At 42.4% G+C, this 22,909-nt stretch overlaps 1 protein-coding gene across 2 annotated transcripts in view; it reads left to right on the top strand.

Annotated features, from left to right (window-relative positions):
- Positions 1-10,160: 10,160 nt before the first annotated feature.
- The window catches only part of ST8SIA5 (ST8 alpha-N-acetyl-neuraminide alpha-2,8-sialyltransferase 5), a 41,241-nt gene continuing 28,492 nt past the window's right edge, over positions 10,161-22,909 (top strand). For both annotated transcript variants that reach the window (XM_062599713.1, XM_062599711.1), the window contains exon 1: positions 10,161-10,552. In XM_062599713.1, coding sequence (XP_062455697.1) covers positions 10,422-10,552 — 131 coding nt within the window. In that variant the 5' untranslated portion in view covers positions 10,161-10,421. The remainder of the gene's footprint in view (positions 10,553-22,909) is intronic.

The following is a 22,909-nucleotide window of genomic DNA, read 5'->3' as shown; positions in this document are numbered from 1 at the left end:
GGAAAAGCTACAAACATGTGAAATGCAGAGCTGGTGGCATTCCTGCATGTTTTAGGGAGGGGTGATATGCTGTTTCAAGGCAGCAGCTGGTGAATTCAAGCATGCATTCAGCACTCAAAGTCAAGCTCTGCTCTCTGCAGTGCTGCTCAGAGCTTGCAAGGATTTACAGAGTGTATCACCCAGAGCAAGATATTTCTGTGAAGTTGGTGACCATCTAAACTAAGTTCCTGTGTCACAGTACTGTGCTTATAGTGAAAGCACTGATTTTCTCAGTGCCACTTGACTCCATTGGTTCATCAACTGGAAAGAGCTATACTGAAGAAAAAGGTATGTCCTTCCTTTGACATTATAGATTCAAATCTAAACTACAGCTTCCTTTGATTTCTAAGCCAAACCCATAGCAGTATCCAAAGCGAGGGGAGAATAACTGAACATGATCTGTTACAAGGAAGTTGAAGATCATTGCCATAATTCCTTGTTGATCTGAAGAACCTTAGTTCTCTGTTGCTTTGTAGTTAGTATGGCCAAGTGTACTTTTCCAATTTTGAACCTGTAAAACTTTTCCAGTTGGGAAAACTACATGTAAAACCGCTGCTCAGTGCAGTGTATTTGAGGGATGGCTCCAGACCTGGAGTGGAAAAAACAAGGAACTCACAGGCAAAGAAAGGCCAAGATGTAAATTAAAAAGGATGAAGGATAGTTTTCATACATCCTTTCCACCTTCCCTTTAATTTCTTTTCGTGTCAAACCTTAGAGCAAAAGTTTAGTCAGTTTATAATGACAGCATGAAGCTATATAGCATATAACTTCCATAATCTCATGTTATTATTGCCCATTTCATTAGGCAAATATTTTGCCTGTTATTCCAAGGGATGAAGTCACCTCATCAATCTTGTTTGCCAGCTATGATCATAGACGAGGATGACCTAAAAATAGTACTAGCTATGATAATTATTAGGGCTTTCCTCATCATCTAGTAATTTTGGATCTATAAACATTTCAGTGTGAATCTGGCACTGTGGTTCATTTCTTTAAATGCTACATGGATTGGAAAAGAGGAATACTGATTTGACTAGTCATCTGTCAGCCACATCTCTGAAATGGGAACCAAGATAATATCACAAAACTATAGATGCAAAATGCTGGTGCAACAATTAATTTTACACTGATTGAAAAAAAGCAAACAAAATCAAGAGTCTGATGTAGAATGCCTCCAGCGCTTACTCTTCTCTATTTAATGTCACAACATACAAAATCACAGTTTAAACTTAGGCGCACTGAAGAACATCTTGGTTGACTCAAGCAAAAAAACGCCCAAACAAACATGTTTCAACTATACTTGAGCCTGAGCTTTATCTTCCCCCTTTACCCAGGGCCAAAGCTTTCCTCATTTACTGCCGCTAAGGCTTAGGATAGCCCGCTAGCTGTTTTATTGCTGCTGTTTGTTCATGTGGATCTTATTTATTGTCATTTGACAGAAAATAAAAGTGCAGTTCAGAAAATGCTGTACCAAGAGTAATTTGTTCCCAGCAAGACCTTTTTAGCTACCCGGTAGCATGAAAGCATCAAAGTGCCAAGAGAACTTTTTAAAAATAAGCAGCCCTGATGCTAAAATAAGCTTTAATTGATTGAGAATTGCACTAAGCCTCACAATCTGTACCATTTATTATTATTTTTCCTTTCAAGCTTCAGACTCATGTGATTTAAAGTGACTGAATTACAGTTCCCACATACCTTCCTACCCACACTGCAGGGAAAAAAAAAAAAAAAACACCCACAGACCTCTTAGCTCCACAGAGGAGCTGCTGGATGCACCTGGAAGAAAATAAAAAAAGCTGATTGAAAGTGCAGTTTAAATGAAGATGTTGATGATGGTGGGAACGTTCTGCAGAAAACCTCTTCTGGCTAAATGCCATGCTGTGCTTCCCTCTGCTCAAAGCAGAGCTCTCCTGGGGATGTCTCGCCTTGTCAAAGGCGTTTCTGCAATGCCCGCTTGTAGAGCACTGGATCCCGTAGGCCAGATGCTGTCGCAGCTCCCGTGCGTTGGGGATTGATATAGAATTGTGGATAAACTACTGCTCTTCCTTCCCCCTTTTCATTTTTTTAGAGAAAAAACTCAAGTAAGAGACTCTGCTTTCAGTTATTTAATAAATGGCATGTTGCAGTCTCTCTAGCCAAAGGATAACAATAACAACAATGTTTTTATACTCGTGCCAGGGTAATAGGGCTCATGGGTTATGGGTAGCTGCAGTTTCCATGAGGGTTATGCCATGTTCAAGTCAGTCGGAAACAAACCCCTAGCCCCAAGCTTTGGCTGAGTTTAAAATCTCATGGCAAATCAGTATCTGAATTATAGCCTGGGACAATTTGGTTCAGCCAAGATCGATACAAGATTTTAACTACCAAATTTTCAGGAGGAAAATGATGCTTAAATCCCCTTTTGGCAGAGACCCTCAATCTTCCTCCCTGCCCACTTCAACGCTGCCTCTGCCAGTGATGGTGCAGATGTGGTTCATGTTCATAGATTCAGCAGAGCTCAAATTGCTGGCAGAGGTTAGGGGTGAGCCAGGCCCTGTCTACACCTGAATTTCTTGGTCTGGAAGGTGAACTGCCCCCTCTGGACATTTCCCCTCAGCATGTGGGCAAAATACACCATCTTGGTGTCTAGTTTTAGGTCCTAGTGTTCAGAAGATGAGCTGGTTGCATTCTATCAAATATAGTCTCTAAATTTCAATTCCTGCTCTCTATAAATGGAGGCAATAAATCCTTCTCTTGCCTTTTCTTTATTGGTTTAAACCATAAATTCTTCGTGGCAAGGAATGACTTTAGTAACGCCCAACGACAGCGTCTAATGCAATGGTGTTTCAGGAGTGGTGTCTATTTGCTACCTTAATACAAATAAGCATAACATAGGAATTCGTTACAGATCACAGATCCAAAGGAAGGAATTTGAAAGGGTCACCAGTTTTATTAATAGCTGCCTCTGTAACTGTGTGCAAGTCAGCATGGGCACTCTGCGGAGCTTAAAAGCTGGATCCACAGTCACGGGAGGAACAGAAAGACACGCTAGTCACAGTACTGCAGGAGGAGAAATTTCTTTCTTTAAGGTCAGTTGTCCAAATTTCCAGTGAGCACCTCTACAATGTGAGAAGAGCAAAATAAACTATATTTCAGGAAGAGTGGGGTTTTTTGAAGACCAAAGAAACTGCAATAGGTAGACAGGTAGACCATCCAAGACAACAATTGTTGCTTACAGTTTATGATTAGTAGTGAAATCAGTGCTGTAGAAAAGTATGAAAAAAGGTGTGAAAGATGAATTTTTGTAGACCACTTGGAGATTCATGTGAATTGAGCTGATGGTTAAATCAAGAGGAATATATTTCATTCCTTTGAATGCAAAATCAATGCAGTACTGTGCTAAAAACACAAAGGTGACTTTTCCCTGGTCTAAATCATTTCCTATATTAGCTGTCTTTTATACACCCGAATTATAAGAATACAATGTAAAAATTTTGAAGTACTTTATTACCTTATTATGCAGAGAAATCTTTTCTGCTTCATGCTTCCTCCCATACTGATTAGTGCTATTCACTGACTCTGCAAAATGTATTCCAAGATCAAATCCATTTTTTTCTGTGAACGAAATCTAAATTGCTGTATTTCTAAATCTGTGCCATATTTCGGGGTTTTTTAATATCTCAGATTAAATATACCATTTTTATTGTTGCTGTAAAAATATATTCTTAAAACAGTGAAATAAATATAAATAGGGCTTGTCACCATTAGATAAGGTGTGGTTCAACTAGATTCCTTATTCTGATCACAGGAAATATTTGTTCATTGCACTGTTACTGTTTGTATATCTTGTGGAAAAAGAAATATCAAAACCTGCAAGTACAATTAAAATTGTAAAGTCAGTGCCACTGACTTCAGCCCTTTCCAGACTTCCCCTGGAAGGTTTTAAGTTTGGTTTTGTCAAACTAAGTGGGAGTTATGACTTGCATGGGATAGAGGCAGGATCATGTTCCTATTCTGAGAGCTGTTGTCACTTGGCCTGTGCAGAATTTCTACGTCACTGCAATCCATGATTCTAGCAGAAATTCAGTCTTGCTGGTTTGGTGTTAAATCCAGGGCTCCCATACAGTGCTCCAAAATGGAACTAATATTTTCAACAGATACAAGGCGTGTAAAAGCAATTTTAATCTTTTTTTTTAAAAGCAATTTTAATCTTTTTTTTTTTTTTTTTTTTTTTTTTTCCTGCAGAGAAACTGAACTTCTGCTATTGTCATTGCTTTGCAGGGTTGCTCTGAGCATGTGCAGGATTGTAGAAATCAGGCTGTAATTCCTATATTTTCAAAGAATCTGGAAGGGTCTCACTAGGGGTTCCTAAATGGAGATAGTTTTGAGAAAATCCATGTCTTTTCTATGGCTTTTCAAGATGGGTTCTCAAAAACAGAGATATATAAAAATGAATTTTAAGTGTTGACTAGGCACCAGATTGTCTGGTTTTGCCTGTAAACTGATGGTGGCCCTTCCTGAGGAACTGAATGAGATTTAAAAGAAGCCCCTGGTGTGTAGGAGAGGGAGATCTGCCTGGCTGACCTGTGCCTTTGGTCTGCTTGGTTTGAGGCTGTGCAGGATATTGCTGCCCAGCAGGGAAGTGCCGGAAGGAAAGAGAGGGTGTAGAGGAGTGTTTTAGTCGAGGATTGCTGGCACAGCCCTGAGGTTGGAAACACTGCTGGGAAAGTGAGGCTGCCCCTAGCATCGAGCCCTGCTGTGCGGAGACATGCAGGGGCTGCTAATCCGCCAGCAGGGTTTCTTGAGTACACCAGTAATGCAACATTTTTGCATTCATTTCAAACTGTGAATGTGTGCTGTACGTTTTAGCAAGCATTGCACAACCCTACTCTAAGAAACAGCTCACAGTAGATGTGCAGCACTGTCGCCAGGGAGCCACGGCATCCTCCACGTTAGAGCTTCCTGCCAGCAAGGGAAAGACTTCATTCCTTTCCCAGCAGAGATGTTGTCCGCGGTGTAAAAAGAGGGGTGCTTTATGTGCTGAGAGCATTTTTCCCCCATTGCTGATGTGACTGTAATGAGAGGGAAGCTGGTCATGATTCAATAGATGATGTAATGGATATCCAGTGGATAAACCATATGATACTTTCAGAGACTTCTTCCCATCCAGGCATCTCCACAGGTAGGGGGCATGGTGCCAGCCTGCCCCTTGTCATCTCCTTATGGCTTAGCCCAGCTCACAAGGAAATTAATGTTTACAGTTTAGCTGAGTCCTTTTAGTTTCCTTTAATATCTGAGTTTTAGACGTAAGGATTTATGGCAGTGATCGGGGACTAGACATTGTGTTAAGCACTAGATTATGCTAATAAATTCATGTCTTTTATCTGCAAAAGTATTAATATTGATAAGCATATGTTTATGAGTTTCGTATTCAGCAAAACCTTCCAGGCATATACCTATGTGCTTGTTCTTTGCAAAATCAGGGATCTAGCAGTTGACAGAAGCCTACTAGAAACTGTAAATAGACCTAATTTCATTTTATTATTTTGGAAAAGGCAAAAGAGTGAGATGTAAAAGGTGTTCTGCTAAACCTTTTCCAATCCATAATATTCTGCTCTGTTGCATATGAAAATTCTTTAATGTGCATTAGATCCGTGAAAGGAGTGTAGAGTGGCTGAACAGTCCCAGAAAGGACAAATCCCCAAGAGGACTGCGCAGTTTGTTTTGCTTTACTCTGAACCTGTATGATACATGCTCAGTTACGAACACTGTGATTTAAACAGCCAGCAGACCAGTCCTTCTATCCAAGACACTAAAAGCCCTGGCTCTCAACTGAAATGACAGCGCACGATCCGTCAAACACTGGCTTAAATGGTACCTGTAGGGCAAGATATGTAAGGAAATTCCCAATCAGACATGCAGATCAGAAGTTGTTTTCTCTATTTCATTTGCATTTAAAAATATAGTGAAGTTTAGAAATAAGGACCACGTAGCGTCCTTTCAGCTGAAAAAGAAATGCATGTTCTCTGCACAGAAGGAGTACGATATGATTCCTACCATATTCTGTACTTTTGCTAATGCATCTTTTTCTGTGTCGAGCTTTAGAGACCTTGTCTCAGTGATTAATCATGATTTCTTTCTGTCTGGGACTCAATTTTAACTCTTTTTTAACAATTCAATTTACTTCATTTCTACCTGATGAGCTCCAGTAGGGAACATCACTGTCTGGAGCATGTTCATGTTTCTGTTAGAGGGCTCAGATCTCACTACTCAGGCTGGAGTAGATTTTCATGAAGGATTATCTCTGATGATAGTAAGCAGGCCAGATAAAGGCTAGCAACACCTAAGAAAGATTGCTTGCAGCGGCCTAATGATATAAGAGAATATAACTAGGGTTACGAGCTGTTCCACTTTGTCACAACGCTCATTAATTTTTACATCAGCTAACTAGGGTGCTTTGTAGAATTACACAGCCCAGGGCCTCCGTGGGAGGGAGCACTGTTCCTCAGGGTTGGATTACTGGGCTAGGCAGGAGGATTCTTGGTTTTCTTCATGCCTTCCAGCCTTCCTTCAAGCCTCATTGCTATCGCTGGTACTCTAAGCACAGGACTTAAGCACAAACCCAGCACCGCTCAGAGCCAAGGCATTGCAAGTCTAAATTATCAGAGTATCAGTCCACGGCCTGGGGCATGCTTTAAGGCGAGCACTGAGTTGTAGTGCAGGAGAAAGGTCCATGCCTTGCAGCAAACCACAGCATGTCCCTATCCACAGAGCATTATATGATTGACACATAGCAAGTATCTTTTTGCCCTGGACACCTCAATGGGTGCTGTGGAGATCCAAGCTGCAGAGCAAGTGGAGTCTGAGCTTTCTGCAAGATACCTGGGCCAGTGTTTTAGCCAACCAGTTAAACAGGAATATCTTTTATGAGCTTATGCATATCATGCAGCTTTCTCACCATCTCATAAGAGGTATTTTGAGTAGCTGATAATAATAAAGTGATGCTTGATTCTCTGGTGACGGAAAAGATCTTATTTGCTGGGAAGCACCCTGTACTCCAGCAGGGTGCTGACTGGAGTATAGTGAGATGCTGCCCTGTCTCCCTGTATGTTAACAGTATCGCTGTAGCTGCATAGCCCATTGCATAAGCAATACCTACTTCATTAGAGCCCAGTCATACTCAGCAAATTGCATTTGCAACATGACTGTTACTGTAATGTCTGTTTCCCCAAGCCCCTCTCAAGTTCTGGAGGGGATCTTTTGTTGCCAGTTGTTTTCTTAAGCACAGGGTGTAAAATCATTTTTAAAAAATCTGTTCTCTTTAACTCACTACAGAGGCCTGATGCTTTGAAGGAGGCTATAGTTGACAAGTCAAATTCTCAGAAGGCCTCTGGGAACAAGCGCTGGCACAATTGCTCATTCAGCCCTTCTGCATGCACCATGTGACTTTTTTTGCTCACAACAAATCTTGCAGGCAACCTTGAGCAGCCTTTGGAAATTGTCAATAGACATCTTATTTCTTTATGCTTGCACAGAGCTGCTCTGTTTCATGTTCTGCAGCATTACTGTAGTACTGGCTTGAAGGCAGTGAACATAGATTTCTTTTACACATGACATCAGGAACAGTATCTGTGCAAGATTTGGCACAGAAAACCTTCTCCATTTATAATACATATCTTTATACTATGCTGCTTGCTTTAGGGATGCAGCTTGACTGCACGTAGTCCTCTCAGGTGCCGTATCTTTTGGGCAGCTCCGATATGGCAGAGAAGGATGAGAGGACACGGAGAGCCAGAGTGTGACTGACAGCACATGGGGATTTTGTGCTATTTACTACAGCTCATGCTGGCCATTAGACCAGGAGGAGGAATAGCTAAAAACTCATGCATTTGGGGCACTACAGCGCAGACTTCTCAATAATAGATCACTTATAATAGAGAGGAATAGAGGAAGAAAGGCAGAAAGGATTTTCACTAAAACCTAGGTGATATTAAGATCTGCAAAACTGGCATCACACCCATGGAAGGAAATAAACAGTCAAAATCTGCTCTCTGGTGCTTTGAGAGCAGACTTTGAAAAGACTCCTGGAGCAACTGAGACAAGTTTCTCAGAAGGGATTTTCAAAGCTATCAAAAAAAGCCCAACAACTCCAAGCTTTACGTACCTTCTGCTTCCCCTTTGCCCTTAGTGTCCTATCTTTCAGCTTTGCCATGCAAATTTGCCTGTATAGGGCAAATTAGGGGTCTCAGCCTGGGGCTTCTGATGGCCACCTTGCTTTTCCTGTTACTAAGAAGGACAAATGCACTTGGTTAGATCCAGCTAAATGACATGATTTGTCTATGGAACCAGTCATGTTATATGGGCTTACATGAAATTATAAGCATTATAAGCACCATGTTTGACTCTGTAAGAGGGAATCATACCGGTTCTGCTATTTAATTTGCATGTCCTCCAGTATGCGTGTGATTCCTTGTACAACACAAGTGAATGCATCTAAATTATTTATTTTTCCAACCAAAATACTGTTTTGCTTCCCCTGGTTCAGGAAGACACTGAACCACAAAATGCTGTGAGAGTGTCTCCAAGGAGTATCACTCTATTCTTGCTCTGTTCTTCCACTCTTCCCCACATCAACAAGACATTAAGCTGGATAATCTTTGTGCTAATCTGGGATAACCACTCTTTGTTTATGCTCAGCTGATAAATGAAGCTTTTAGTAGGGTTCACAAATGCATATGTGGGAGCTTTGAAAGGGATTGAAGGAGAACATACCAGAGGCCTGGATTCCTGCACCTTGACTACGAAGTCAAGGGATTACAAAAGGCTGGATCTCCCCTTGGAGGCTTGTGTCTACAAAAGGAGTTCAGGGTGACCAGGTTCCTACCTGAGACGCTTTTGTTACGTGGTTAAAAATAGGTAAGGCCTGCTTTAGCCTTTGTTTCTCTTGCCTAAATTGCTTAAGTTCATGCAGAGGACCAGCCCTAGCTTCAGGAACTGAGTTCAGTAGGTCACACAAAGTTATCTTTGGCCCTTCTTCCCATGCAGCACCAATTACAGCTCAGGCAGAGAGAGAAACAGTCCCTGCTTGCTGCTTCACACAGCTGGGCTGCTGGCACACAAAAGCATTTTGCATATACTGATTTAACAGTTGGAAAATTTATTCACATAAAAATCTTACCCTTCTCTTTGATGAAGGATTTTTTCCTTGTTTTGCTTTCAACATATTTATCCCACTCAGTTATTGGGGTTAAACAACCTCCTAGCCAAGTGGAGAAAAAGCTTTCTTAGGCATTTGTTTTAAGAAGTGAAAGACTGGGGGCAGATTTTGCTCCCACTGAAATCAACAGGAGAACTCCCACTGATTGCCCTGGGAGCAGAATCGAGCCTCTCCTGACAGTGGGGAGCTTTTATAAGAGTTACGCTGGCCATAGATAAATTCTTGCTGCTTCACCCTTTCAAGAGAGAACTCTCCACGGCGCGGGAACAATCAGAATATTTGTCTCTTTAAATGAATAGTTTTTAAAGGCTGCACTGAGAGGCAGTCTCCCCCTCTGCGGCTGTGAGGCTACTCAGAGCCTCCAGTAAATCAGCATGCAGGAACTGAGAGCTCTGTCCTTGAAGAGATGCACAGTGACCTTGCTTATGCTTTCTCTGGAGGAATAACCAGGGGAAACATAGCAGCCCAAATAGTGAGCGGTGTATGACTAAAGGCACTGCATTCTGCATGCAAATGCTCCAGTACCAAAGGCACGGTACGGATGGCACACTGCTACACAAATTGCAGCTTCCCTGCTAGCCTGACCAGATTGCTGCTGTTGTTTTTGCAGGGGACTGAATGAAATCCTCATGATCATTGCATACTTGTTCAATAATAGCACACCCCAGTCACGTCTCCTTGCAAGTACGTTTTGTTGGAATCACTGAGCAGAAGCAAAGACGAGCTGACGACTATGTGTTTCCAAAGTGGGTTGCCGGAGCTGTGTGTTTGCCATTGGCTGCGGTTTTCTGGTTTATTTGCAGCTTCCCCCATCTGGAATATGAAAATGGGATTGAAGTAGATAATTGCTAGCAGCAGGTTTTCAAGAGAGACTTAGAGGGAACAGAATGCCTCTCGCACAGCACAGACTGCCTGCACCGAAAGAGCTCTGAAGAGATGATTTTAGATGTTACCCACGTCTGAATCTCCTGGAAACTTTACCCTGAAAGCAAGCCATTGCGCACAGTCCTGGAGCTAATATCCAAAAGAGGCAAGGAAGGGGCAGCAAGGCTGAACAATGGGATACCTTGTCCTTGGATTTTTCATAGAAAAGCCAGCAAGTATTCCCCTCGGCTTCCCAGTGAAAAGGGCATGAACGCAACAATGGACTGAATTTCACCCAGCAGAGCTTCAGCGGCTTTTAAGGATGGGATACACTGACCCTTCATCAAGCAGAGATTTGCTGGGAAACAGAACTTTGTTCTTTATATTCATCTGCGCTTTCGCCGTGGTTACCTTGCTGCAGCAGATCCTCTATGGGAGAAACTATCTCAAAAGGTAAGGGGGGATGTGAGGGAATGGAAAAAGTTGTCTGGTAAACCTGAATTGAGACTGAGATCCAGCTGTACCATTACACAGGCTCAAACCACTTCTCAGTGTTGTGCTGACAAGATTAATCTCCCTTGGGAAGATGCATCCGGCATCTGTAACGTCTCTTAGACTATTAGTGAAGGACAATGTTAGGTAGGATAGGATTTGTTTATTTGTTGGATTGTATTTTAATTTTCAGCTGCTGTAAAAATCTAGGCCTTACTTAACTTAAGCTAGGCTTCTGCCAGCAAGGTATCTGCTTCTGATCAGACCATGCGATATAGGGCTTTTCTCTGTATGTACACACAGCTTTACACCGTATGTAAATTCAAGCTGAAATGGCTTGAGAAGTCAAATTATGGTAGTATGCACCTGTTGAAACGTCAACATTGTTAGAAACAACAATGCAGATGCTTTTCCTTAAATCAAAGTAGCAATGTTAGTGTTCCAAATAGCAGAGAAATTGCTTTATATTTTCACTGCTGTCTTCTCATGAATTTACTGCTGAGACTGATTTGTTGTAGATCCCATCAGTCTTTGATCTGAAAATGGCACTGCTCTTATTACAGCAAACACCAGTGGGGATCTTCAAGTGTTTAACCTTGACCCACACAGAGTTTGTTTTACTTAAATCTGATTTGAAGTGTTATGCTTTGTATGATTTTTAAAGGGGAATGCTTCTCTTTATGCTTTGAGGTAAGTGGGTTTCAATAGTGTAGGTAGTGGCTATGGAAGTTTCTACTGTAATTTAGCAATAATTTGCCAAAAGAGATCAATGGTTCTGTTCTTGCCTTGCTTGCAACTCATATACTGCCAAGAGCAAGCAAAATGCTGACAATCGGAAAATGGGGGGAATAACAAGCATAATAATAATGTGTATAAACAGGAGCATTGCAGTTAAGAGACAGTGGTTTCAGCACCCTGCTCAGCAGTGAGGCCTTGGCTGGGGGGACTCAGTCTAGTTTTGGGCACCTCACTTCCAGAAAGATGTGGTTCAGTTGAAAAGAGTCGAAGAAAGGCATTGGGTATGGAGCAGAGGTGTAGAAAATGTGATAAATGAGAAAAGTCTGAAAAAACTATGTTTGTTTAGCTTGGAGAAAATCAAGAGGAGAGATGATAACTCTCTTGAAATACCCAAACAGTTGCTGCAAAGAGGAATGTAATAAACAAATTGCTCTGACAAATCCCTTGATGACGAGAAGTCATAGGCTTAAGTTACAGTAGGAAAAATTTAGATCCAGATATGAGGGGAAACTTTTTGAGGGTAAGACGACCTAAGGAAGTTTCAAATCTCCATCTTTGGGGGCTTCAGAAATATGTAAGATAGTGTAGTACCAAGCTGCCTTGGTGCTGAGAGGAACGGCTTGATGGCCAGTTGACATCTCATCTTGCCTTATTTTCTCAGTTTTCCCATTTGTCCTAGAGGCATGGCAGCCCTGGTTGTTTTTCTAAGTGCAAGTAACTGCAGCAAGTAGAGTAGTGAAAAATAAATCTCAAGTATAAATTGAAATAAAAAATGGTAAAGTAAAAATAAAACGGTGAGAAGATGCTAGTAAAACTCTTCTAGTGAGTTAGCTCTGAGGCTAGTCTCTATCCTGCCTCATACCTTGGGAGCCTCTTCTGCCATCAGTGGCCTGCAAAGAATGCAAAAAAGGATAATGTCTGACTCCCAAACTTGCAGAAAGCCCTCTAGTTTTGAGTGCTCTGCCAACAAAGGGGCCAAAGCAGGAGCTGACTATACATTTTGTCACTGTGACTAGCAAACACTGTTTATTTAAGTTTTTAGTTTCAGATTTTAATGATTTGTTTCTTTTGCTTTTATTTATCACATCAAAGATTTCAAAGAGGGTTTCTCCCCACAATTCCCAATACAGGTAAAAAGCACTTAGACCCCTTTCTGCTTATTACTGCTAGTTTCCCTCTTTCACGGAAATAGAAGTGCAGGATGTGGCAGTCTCAGCTCATCAGTCATTAGCAATAGAAAGGTGATTTACATAGCTGCCTACACAGTTACCATAATATTATCATGAAGGTACTTTTCAGTTTTCTTTTTCCTGCTCTTGCTCTCTTGTTCTGCAGTATGTTATGGTTTCAATCTGCAGTTTGCACTCAGCTGTCAGGGAGAAAGCAGTGCGACCATTCCCAGGCTCTTTGCTCGCTGGTCTGCTCCGTGCGGAGGTGCATGCAACCTTCACTTAGTCTCTGCTTTCATAACCTCCGGTGTTAAGTCTCCTGTTACAAGCTCACACTAGCTGTGAGGTTCTTGGACATGTTATAGCTTGCACCTCTTGGGAACACAGCTGAGCTGGTGGTTTTGGAGAGCATCTTCACAGAGAGGAAGTGGGATATTTATAGTGTGAGTGCCGTTTGCCAAGCTGGAGCTTGAGGACACTGGCTAAACCTAAGGGTAGTTACTCACTAATATTCAATACACTGCTTGTTCTGCAATAGTCTGTGCTTGGATCCCTACATTTGCAACAACAGCAGGCCTCCGGGCCTTTTCTCAAGGCTATGGGAAAAAATCCCTAGTGTGCTTAGAAAAACATGAAAATTGCCCTGAAGTACTATTCCAGTAAATGTACGCTGCTTTTAAGCCTAAATTTAACACAAGGCTCGTTTGCTTTTCTGCAAGAAGATGAATGAAATAGGTAAAAGCCAGTGAGGAAAGGGGACTCTATAAGGCTGACCTAAAACATGTAGCATGGCACGACTCAGAGGATAGCATAGCTCCGAGACTGTTCCCAATAAGCAGTCGAGACAAAGTCACCCTTTTCTGGGGAGAGAGGGGAAAGAGGGAAGAGTTATGCAGGTTGAGCCATGCCAGCTGCCCTTACAAGCGGAGAATGGGCCCTTGGTTGTTTTATTGCTGTGATTTCCCACCCGAACTTCCCTGCGGATGGTGTTGTGGAGCCTGGCTGTCCTGCGGCTGCCCAAAAGCCTGGCCACGGGGATGGCAGGACTGCAGGCAGGAAAGGCTGCTCCAGGAAAGAAATATTATGGTAAGTCCCCTCCACTCAGAGAAATTCCAGACAGGGTCCAGACTCCAGTTTGGACCTCTCTTTCTCCTGGCATCGCTGGGCAAAGGGGAGGACGTAGCCATTGGATTTATAGACGCTCCTGCATTTTTCACGCACCATATAATATTCTTCACTCCTTCCCCTCATGTTTTGTACTGTGCCATCTGCAACTGGAAGGCTGAATCCTGCCCATCCATTTTTTTCACCAGGGTATCATCTGAGACAGATGGATGTGTGTGCTCTCAGCAAGGCAAATGCCTTGTCCTCCCAGAATCAGCTAAAGCCCTTGTGAGAAGGGAAACTCCAAGCGGGCAAATGACACTGGCAAACTCTGGTCTTTGTAGCTCTTGATCCCAAGCAAAAAGAATGGTGAAATGAGATATAATTAAGGGACTTTAATATGGATCTCTGGGGTAATTATTTTTATTTTAGGATTAATATGTTGATTAAAAATCTACTGCATTGATCTGCTAAAGTAGGTTAAATGCTGTGGACTGCTGCTTAAATCCTGAGCTGCAGCTTGCTTGTGTATTGATTCATCTTTCTAGTGCTAGGCTCTCCGCTGAATTTTCCTTTGAATCAGATGCTCAGCTGAGGTCTGGCCTTTTTTGTGAGCTTTTGTGTGGCCAGCAGGGAATAATGCAGGATTACATCAGGAAAATGCCACTACTATAAAAAATGTTGAAATGGTCACTGTTCTCATCTCCGAACCTGTGGCATAGGGGAGATCAATAGGAGAGTCCTTGTCTGCTTTGGCAAGGGAGAACTGTCAGAATAATTATTTGCTATATGCCTATATTCTGTTGACAAGGACTCTGCTTAAATATTGGTTTTCTAGCAGCTTAATTTCTGCACAGAGTGAGAGTCAGCTGCAGAAGTGAATCCGTTGCTTTAAACAGAGTTTTTCTTTTTAGGCCACAAGTGAGAAGAACTTATAAAATAAGTTATTAAAGAATTTAAATAATGATTACGCTGGAGTCTGTCAAAGGGGCACATACAGTAATTCAATCACGCTGCAAGGAACAGTAAACCTTCATATGCAGGAAGTCTATATTATTTGAAAGATTTATGTCTTTTAAATGAGAATAAAACATCACTCCTATATATGTGTACGTGCCCTATAATTATTATCAGAATCTTATAGGTTGAGTTTATACCATCATTTTGGTATTTCTGAAGCAGTTTTTATACAACAATTGCAAATTGGTTCCTTACCCTCATAAGAAAGATATATATTATGATCATCTTTTGCACGGTGTGGGCAAATGAGGAACAAAACTACAGAAAATAAAGTTGGACTAGACCTTGAGGGGTCACTTAGTTCATACCATGCTGTCACAGAATCATAGAATCAGTAAGGTTGGCAGGGACCTCTGGAGATCATCTAGTCCAACCTCCCTGCTCAGCAGGGTCACCTAGAGCATGGTAGACAGGGTTGCATCCAGGTGGGCCTTGAAGATCTCCAGAGAAGGAGACTCCACAACCTCTCTGGGCAGCCTGGTCCAGTGCTCCGTCACTCTCACAGGGAAGAAATTCCCCCTCACGATCAGGCAGAACTTCCTGTGCTTCAATTTCTGCCCGTTGCCTCTTGTCCTGTCGCATGGGACAACTGAAAAGAGTTTGTCCCCGTCCCCCTGACACCCTCCCTTCAGGTACTTATGCACATTGATCAGATCCCCCCTCAGTCTTCTCTTCCCCAGGCTGAAGAGGCCCAGCTCTCGCAGCTGTTCCTCATAGGCAGGTGCTCCAGCCCTCTGATCATCTTCGTAGCCCACCGCTGGACTCTCCCCAGTAGCTCCATGTCTCTCTTGTCCTGGGGAGCCCAGAACTGGATACAGCACTCCAGACATGGCCTCCCCAGGGCTGAGTAGAGGGGCAGGATCACCTCCCTTGACCTGCTGGCAAGAACTCTTCCTAATGCACCCCAGGAGACCACTGGCTTTCTTGGCCACAAGGGCACATTGCTGGCTCATGGTCAATTTGTCATCCACCAGCACTCCCATGTCCTTCTCTGCAGAGCTGCTCTCCAGAAGGTCAGCCCCCAGCTTGTACTGGTACATGGGGTTATTTTTCTCTAGGTGCAGGACCCTGCACTTGCCCTTGTTGAACCTCACAAGTTTCCTCTCTGCCCAGCTCTCCAGCCTGTCCAGGTCTCTCTGTATGGCAGCACAGCCCTCAGGTGTGTCAGCCACTCCTCCCAGCTTGGTATCATCAGCAAACTTGCTGAGGAGGCACTCTGTGCCCTCATCCAGGTCATTGATGAAAAAGTTGAACGGAATGGGACCCAGTCCTGAGCCCTGGGGGACACCACTAGCCACAGGCCTCCAACTAGACTCCACGCCACTGATGAGAACCCTCTGAGCTCTGCCTTTCAGCCAGTTCTCAACCCACCTCACTGTCCACTCATCTAACCCACACTTCCTGAGCTTCTCTGGGAGGATGTCAGACAAGATCAAATCTTACTTATATCAGGGGGTGCAGCAGCTTCAGTCTGGATGCACGGGCTGCATATGACCTGAGTTGCATGTTGTCCTGAGCTATACCGGGGAACTGCAGCCAACTCATGTCCATCAAGAAGTCCCTGCTCCGTATCTGGCAGGGGTTCCTCTGCCCTACTCTTAACACATTCCAAAGATGTTAGTCTTCCTAAAACCATCTATTCCAAGGTTTAAATATTTAGGGTTTCCATTTAAATATTTTCCCCAAGAGACAAGAGCTGAAGGTCACCTAATGAGTCATCTCTCTAACACACAGTCCTGTGTCCCTTCTGTTTCTAACCAAAGTAAAGTATTATCCCAGGGAAATGACATGCAATCCGTGAGTCACCTTGTTGAATCCCTGACTGGGTTTTATGCTATGCAGGTCTTGTTTCTCATCTATTTTCTTCAGACAAGAAGGGAACTAGGAACTTCAGGAGACAGCAAAGCCTGGTTTTCCCTCTATTCAGTATGTCTATCCAACTGATTTCCTACATGTTCCTATGACAGGTACATAATAGATGCTGCTGACGTTGCTCCAGGTAGTTTATTGAACTTCTCTCCAGACGCATAAGTTGATGGTTGTCCCTAGCAGCGGCTTTGCACACAGCCCTGTATCACTGGGAGGAATTCCTCAGTCTGTTTCCTCTAAATGTATTGGACTGAATCCCAATCATGTGCACACCGGTTACATGGCCTCCTTTGATGCAATATGTGTATAAATGGAGTATGCACATATGGCACATTATCTTAAAATGACTGGATCTAGTCTAGTGCAGTAAGGGAAGCTGAGACATGCAGCCATACTGCTGCTACAAGGAGCGGTCTGAATTTCAAAGTGTGATGAGGACCTGCGAGATGGCATCACCATCACGCCTAACTAACCTTGCAAGGGCAAGGAGGTGAACAACTACTCTGAGAGGCTGGAGGAGCACCAGAGACAGCACTAGGGGAGAGCTCAGGAGACAGGTGGCAATGGGATGGAGAAGGGCACTCAGCTGCCTCAAAAGTTATTCACGGTTACTGATCCTATTCTCTTTCTCATTTCTGCTGTTGGGTGCTTTACATAATGCTCCTGTCTTTCCAGATTAAATAAAAGGAGAGAGCTCACAAGTACATGAGCTGTGAATTAAAGCTCTGCAAAAATTTGCAAACATTGACAGCTCTATCACAGGTTGCAATAGAGGCTTTTGTTGTGAAAAGAGTCTCGAAACCGTTATCTTATCATCTGTCACCTGGAGTTTTTTCTGACTCATCACTTTCGTTTGCTTTTAAAGGAAAGCATCAAGTGGCACAAGTTTTAGCATCAATGTTCTCTGTGGCTGAGATGGAGAAGGCAGGCAGTGTTACAATCCTTGATCCCTGTAGAATTTATTCCTAGCATTATTATCTTGCACTTCTACTGCTAAAATGACAAAAATCCTTGCAGATCTTCTCTGTGAATTGCTAGTCCTTGTCCATTCCCTAATATACAATAATCTAAAATAACAAAATTTTCCTTTTTCATTTATTCAATTTTTAAACACGTGCAAATTGCATTAGCTTGAGGTCTGTGCAATTTCCTAGTGTGTTACAGGTGCTTCCTGATCTCAGACGGGGGATATGTGTTGGTACGGAGTGACCTACAGACGCTTGTCCCTTTTGCTGCGATTGTCGTTACATAGCAGTCCGTAGTCCAGTTCCCCATAAGCACATCCAGCATGGAAACATTAGTTTGCATAGGGTTTGAATTGTGATGATCTGCAGTAGCTCTGCAGAAGCTTCTTGCCCCTGAGGGGCTGGTTGTATGGGTCCTGTTAACCAGCTAAAAGGTGTTCATCACACTTACTGATTAATAGAGGGACAATTAAATCCTAATTCTGATCCATAGAATAGCCAGTAGCACCTTGCTTTTGTCCCTCTGCTGTATGGGGATCTAGGCCTACTTTTGTCCACTCAAATAGATCTTTTTTAATGATTTGCTTAATAACTGGGATAACTCTGCTTTCTGTAATTTACACAGATATGTTGCTTTTGTATGAAAATGTAATGGTCAAATTCTGCCAATATCCATCATTCAGAATAAGTAAATCACACCCCTTCCATCCAAACTGGTTTAAAACCTGTGATATTTCTTTCAAAAGCATGTTATAACCTGCTGTCTATTTTTTCATCTTATTTCAAAAAATTTAGATGCTTGCCTTCTGTGTATGTGAGCAGGTATGAAATTCAGCGCTGCCTACATTTGTGGAAAGTCAAATCCATAAGTCCTGTCTAATCCATGGTGCTCACTTGCTGCTGTTCTGTTCTTCTCAAGGCCCTTCCCTGAGTATGGCATTTTATGAATTCAAGTGCAGGAGGGGAAGGCTCATAAATAAACGTAAGTAGGTGTCTCAGTAAGGAAGAATCCTAATTCTTTGAGAGGAGTGTGAATTAAAAGTCACCTTTCTCATCATTTTCTGCTTACGGTCTCAGCTGGCTCCTTCTTCAGCGTACTGGCTTTTCAGTATGCTTTTCTTGGGGATCTAACCCTTCTGAAGGGTTCAGTGGAATGCGTTGATATGCAGCTCCATTCTTTGTATTTCTCTGCTGTCTGGACCCTGAGATTTTGAGTTCTGCTACACCTGCATCCCCCACGGCTCTAACTGTGAGTGCTTGCCTCCATGGCTCCTCTTGCAGATGTCCTGGTAGTTCAGTTTTTTGTTCTTGACCTGATTTGAGTTTCCTGATGGTTCTTACTCTCTGAATTCTGTTCAGACCTAATTGCTGTGCAAAGCTTTGCATTTTCCTACTTCCATTGTGCCTCATTCTTACCCTTGCTTGCTTTTTCATTTCTTTTCTTATTTTTTAATTCAAGTGTATTCATTGCTCAGCAGTCCAGCTCTCCCTCAGGCAAACTGTGGAGTAAACCTCCCATTTCTTTAAGGTGTCCTTGCCCTCAGTTGCTTTCATCCATTCTGCTTTTTCATTGGCCCTGCAAAGAGTCACTGTCCTTCCACCCCCTCTGTTTTGTTTTATGCTTTAGTCCTCATGCTGAAAACCTTAACAAGGTTTCGTTACTTTCCATAAGAACAAATATAGTCAAGGCTACAATTCTCACAGTCCCAGCTGAAAATCTTGTCAACTGTTTGGAGGGCATGCACATGGTAGGATGAGATCCTGCCTTCTACTTCTATGCGTGGAGAGAGGGAATTTGCCCACTCCTGTGGCTAATACTGAGTATAGACACATTGACTCTAAATGGTATTTTGCTCATCTTCTTCAGTACAGATCCTGTGTGCAATTGGAGCTCCTTGGGTACGTTTACACTGCAGAATATAGTGCAGTGTAGGGATGCTTGATCCATTTCTAAATATATTAGCTTTGGAAACATGAGATGTGAAACAATTGGTTCAGTCACATCTCTAATGATGTGGTAAAGATTGCTTATGGTACTGAAGCTGGGTCAGGTATCTTTGCGTTGACCTATCATCTCAAATGTTGACAGAATTTGCTGATATATTAAAATATTTAGGATATCCTGAGACTCTCAGTGTGCTTGGGGCTTGGTTGGCCTTCTAGAAAAGTTCACAATCTTTCTCACTGTCAGCTCATTCTGTTGTGGGTTTTGTGTTTCCTCTACTTATTACAAATAATATTTTAATTACTAATAATTATTACAAAATGAATCCAAGCTGATTAGCTATTACTCTTCAGATGTTTATCTTCCACCCACAGATCAGAAACGGAAAGACTGTATTGTTTTGAAAGATAGTCTTTGATGTTGTCGGTGCCCTGGTCAACGCTTCTTCCATTATATGCAGACTAATTAATGTTAATATTGGGTCTATTTTACCTTTCTTGGCAAGTGATTTTAGATAAGTTTTTTTTCAGAATATGCATATGAATATTGGATACAAGGTTTATCCCAAATGTAAAATATGCTACATGAAAGAAAACCCTTTTTTCTGTATAATAGTGGTTATAATCCAGAAGCTTCCCACCTATGTTTCCAATTTTGCACTATGTGCTAGTCAAAACATACTCCTCCACTACTTTATTAGCTCTATTTCTTTCTAACACATAGGGCCAAGCTTGTCCCTGGTGTAATACTGTTTAATCCAATGTGTGATGAACCAGATGTGCCCATTTCCAGTATTCTCCATCCATATTTCGCTTCTCATGGGACCCATAATGTTTGATTTTTTCCTTTCATTGTGAATATACCAGTCCTGCTCCCCCTCATGATTTCATACATTTTCTTCTCCCCATAAGATAACAAAGAATCAGCTCATCGGTTACCCAACTTGCAAGGCCATTAGGCCACCTGTGCAGCTACAGACATCACAGTCATAGATCTCTGAGACAAACATTTCATATCTGATTGGTCTCTATTAATGCAGGAAGCAGAAATAGTCATATGTATGTATCCAGACTAAACTTGACATTTTACTTATTTTACTGGAGAAATAAGTATATTTCTAAACTGGATGGATCAGACTCAAATCTGCTTCCGTTAAATGGAAGCATGAGTTTTATGACTGACTCACATAAAAACATGTGTGGGTGTACTTGCTTACGTATGAGAATGTCCTGCTCAAGTACGTGAGTTGGTCCCAGAAATGTTTAGTCTCTTTCTTCATGCTGTGTGCGGCAGGATTATGCCCATGGATTCTCCACTGAAAGAGGCCAATTCACACACTTTTATACTGCCATTAAGCCCAGGTGAATCTGGACCTGGACTTGTTACAGACAGATAGCATTTCTTTCATCCATATTGTGTCTTTCTAGATTACTGGGCCTTGAATATTTATTTAAAAATGAATTGGAGCTTTCAAAGTGATAATAAACTATTAAAATAAGCAAGTGTCTCTTGCTTGTCATCTAACTTGACTGTCTTGAGTTACTGAGTGTAGCCTTTTTGTCAGCAAAGGGGATGTTTCGGACATAGACGCTAGTCTGCCTTGACTCTGCTGGGTTCTGGTTTGATGGTTCTGGATTGATCTCAGTGCTACTTAGTGGATGCTTTACCCCATTGCATCTAGGAATTAAAACATTTTCAAGCCCCTCTGAAAACCTTTCAAGTGCAGTATAAATAAACTTAATATTTCTTCAGTGAACACATCAGAATCCTCAGTTTTCTCTCAAACTCCACTTGCTGTTATCTCCATCAACTCCAGTCCATGTCTTCACTTGTGCATCAGCCTGTCGCACTGCAGATTCCTGACATTATTCCCCTTTCTTATCCGGTCTCCTTGTGGTCTCTGGTCCACTTCAGTGTTTTCAGTGGCTCGCCTTTGCAGATCATTCATGCATACTACTGTTTTATGTCCATACACCCTGTAGACACAATGAGTCATGTTCTCCTTATTTTGCAGGAAGAAGGAATTGGATCTTCAGCAAGATTAACTATATGACTTTCTTATACCTCTGTGGCATCCCTGTTATAGTCTAGGGACTATAGGCTGGAGACTGTTACGAGTCTAGGGACTTTCCATTTCGTGAACATTAACATGCAAGTCTTTAGTTCTTACTCTCAAGGGCACAAGAATTATGAAAGGAGGAAACAGAGGTACAGTGGAAGTAAGTAATTTTCCATTGAGTTCAGGAAGTCTTTGCATGGCCTAGGCTGTCTGCTCTCCAGAGCAGGGGTGGCTTATGGCTTCTGTGTTCAGGTAGCATTTAACAGCGCACAGTACCATGTCTGGGCCTGTAGAAATGTGATTATAAAATTATTAACAATGTATATGTAATTAATGTAGATACTTTATTCAGATTGAAAAAAGCTGGGCTTGTTGTCATCTTTTCCTGCTGGCCTCTCTTCTAGGGACAGAGGCTAGCCACATAGGGAAGAAATGTGAGAATTAGAAAAAGAAAGTGCAGAGAAAGTGAAGACAAATAGGAGATGGAGTTCAGAAGGCAAACGTAGCTATTTGTCTTGCTCTTGGTGGCATTCTCATTCTCCTTTTACCCTCTGCTTCCTCTTTGCCTGACCAGCTGTGGGATCAGCAAAATGAGTTAGATTTTGACTTCGCTTCACAGATACAAAATGACATTGTTTTTTGTCCACTTCTACTTGCTTTTGGGTTTATTCAGCCTCTCTCTGATAGATGCAGGATGGAGGTGGTGGTGGCTGTCACCTTGAAAGAGGAGTGGAAATAGCCTGCTGGCTGGGATAAAATAAGATGAGCTGGCAGTTTGGGGGACCAGCCTGGCATAGGAGAGGAAAGTGCTCTTCCATGCCTTCTCATGACATCCGTGTGATGCCCTGGTGCCCTGGTGGCTGTTCAGCCCTTGTTACACATAGGTGCTGATCACTGCACTATTCAGCCACTTGCCCCAGTCTGCTCTTATGCTTCGAAAGCATGAAGGCCTTCCCTGAAAAAATCTGCAGCATGCATGATCATGGCGTGCTGTCTGGTTAGAGCCGAGGCAAGATGCCAGCAAGTGCATAAAGTCTTTGGGTCTTCTCCGTTTACCAGCTGTAGAATACCTCTCGTGTAAGAGCCTTGCCTTCTTGTTTGAGCTGAATTTTCAGAAGGGCAATGAGGTACCCCTGAGGTGAGATCTCTGTTAGAAGGCTGCAGCATGGCTCCTGAGCTGCTTACTGCAATCTCTCCACTTGTTCCTTCTTGTCTGTTTGATAGTTCAACCCTCTCCCCCCAGTTGTTTGACATTCTCTGCTATTAAAACCCCTGCTTGGGCAGGAGTTGTTTCTTGTTTGGATTATGGCAATAGGCTTTTTGCTTTGATTCCTGCTACTTCTCAACTGCCAGTCTTGACAAACTCTTCAGAATTATGGCTGCTTCATTAATTTTCTGGTTCTTTTTCACCCCCTCATGCTGTTCTCATATTATGCCAGTGTTTATTTG

The sequence above is a fragment of the Rhea pennata genome, chromosome Z (assembly GCF_028389875.1).
Source record: "Rhea pennata isolate bPtePen1 chromosome Z, bPtePen1.pri, whole genome shotgun sequence".
Taxonomy (NCBI): domain Eukaryota; kingdom Metazoa; phylum Chordata; class Aves; order Rheiformes; family Rheidae; genus Rhea; species Rhea pennata.
The sequence above is the reverse complement of the archived record's forward strand: the minus strand, read 5'-3'. Positions and strand labels throughout refer to the sequence as shown.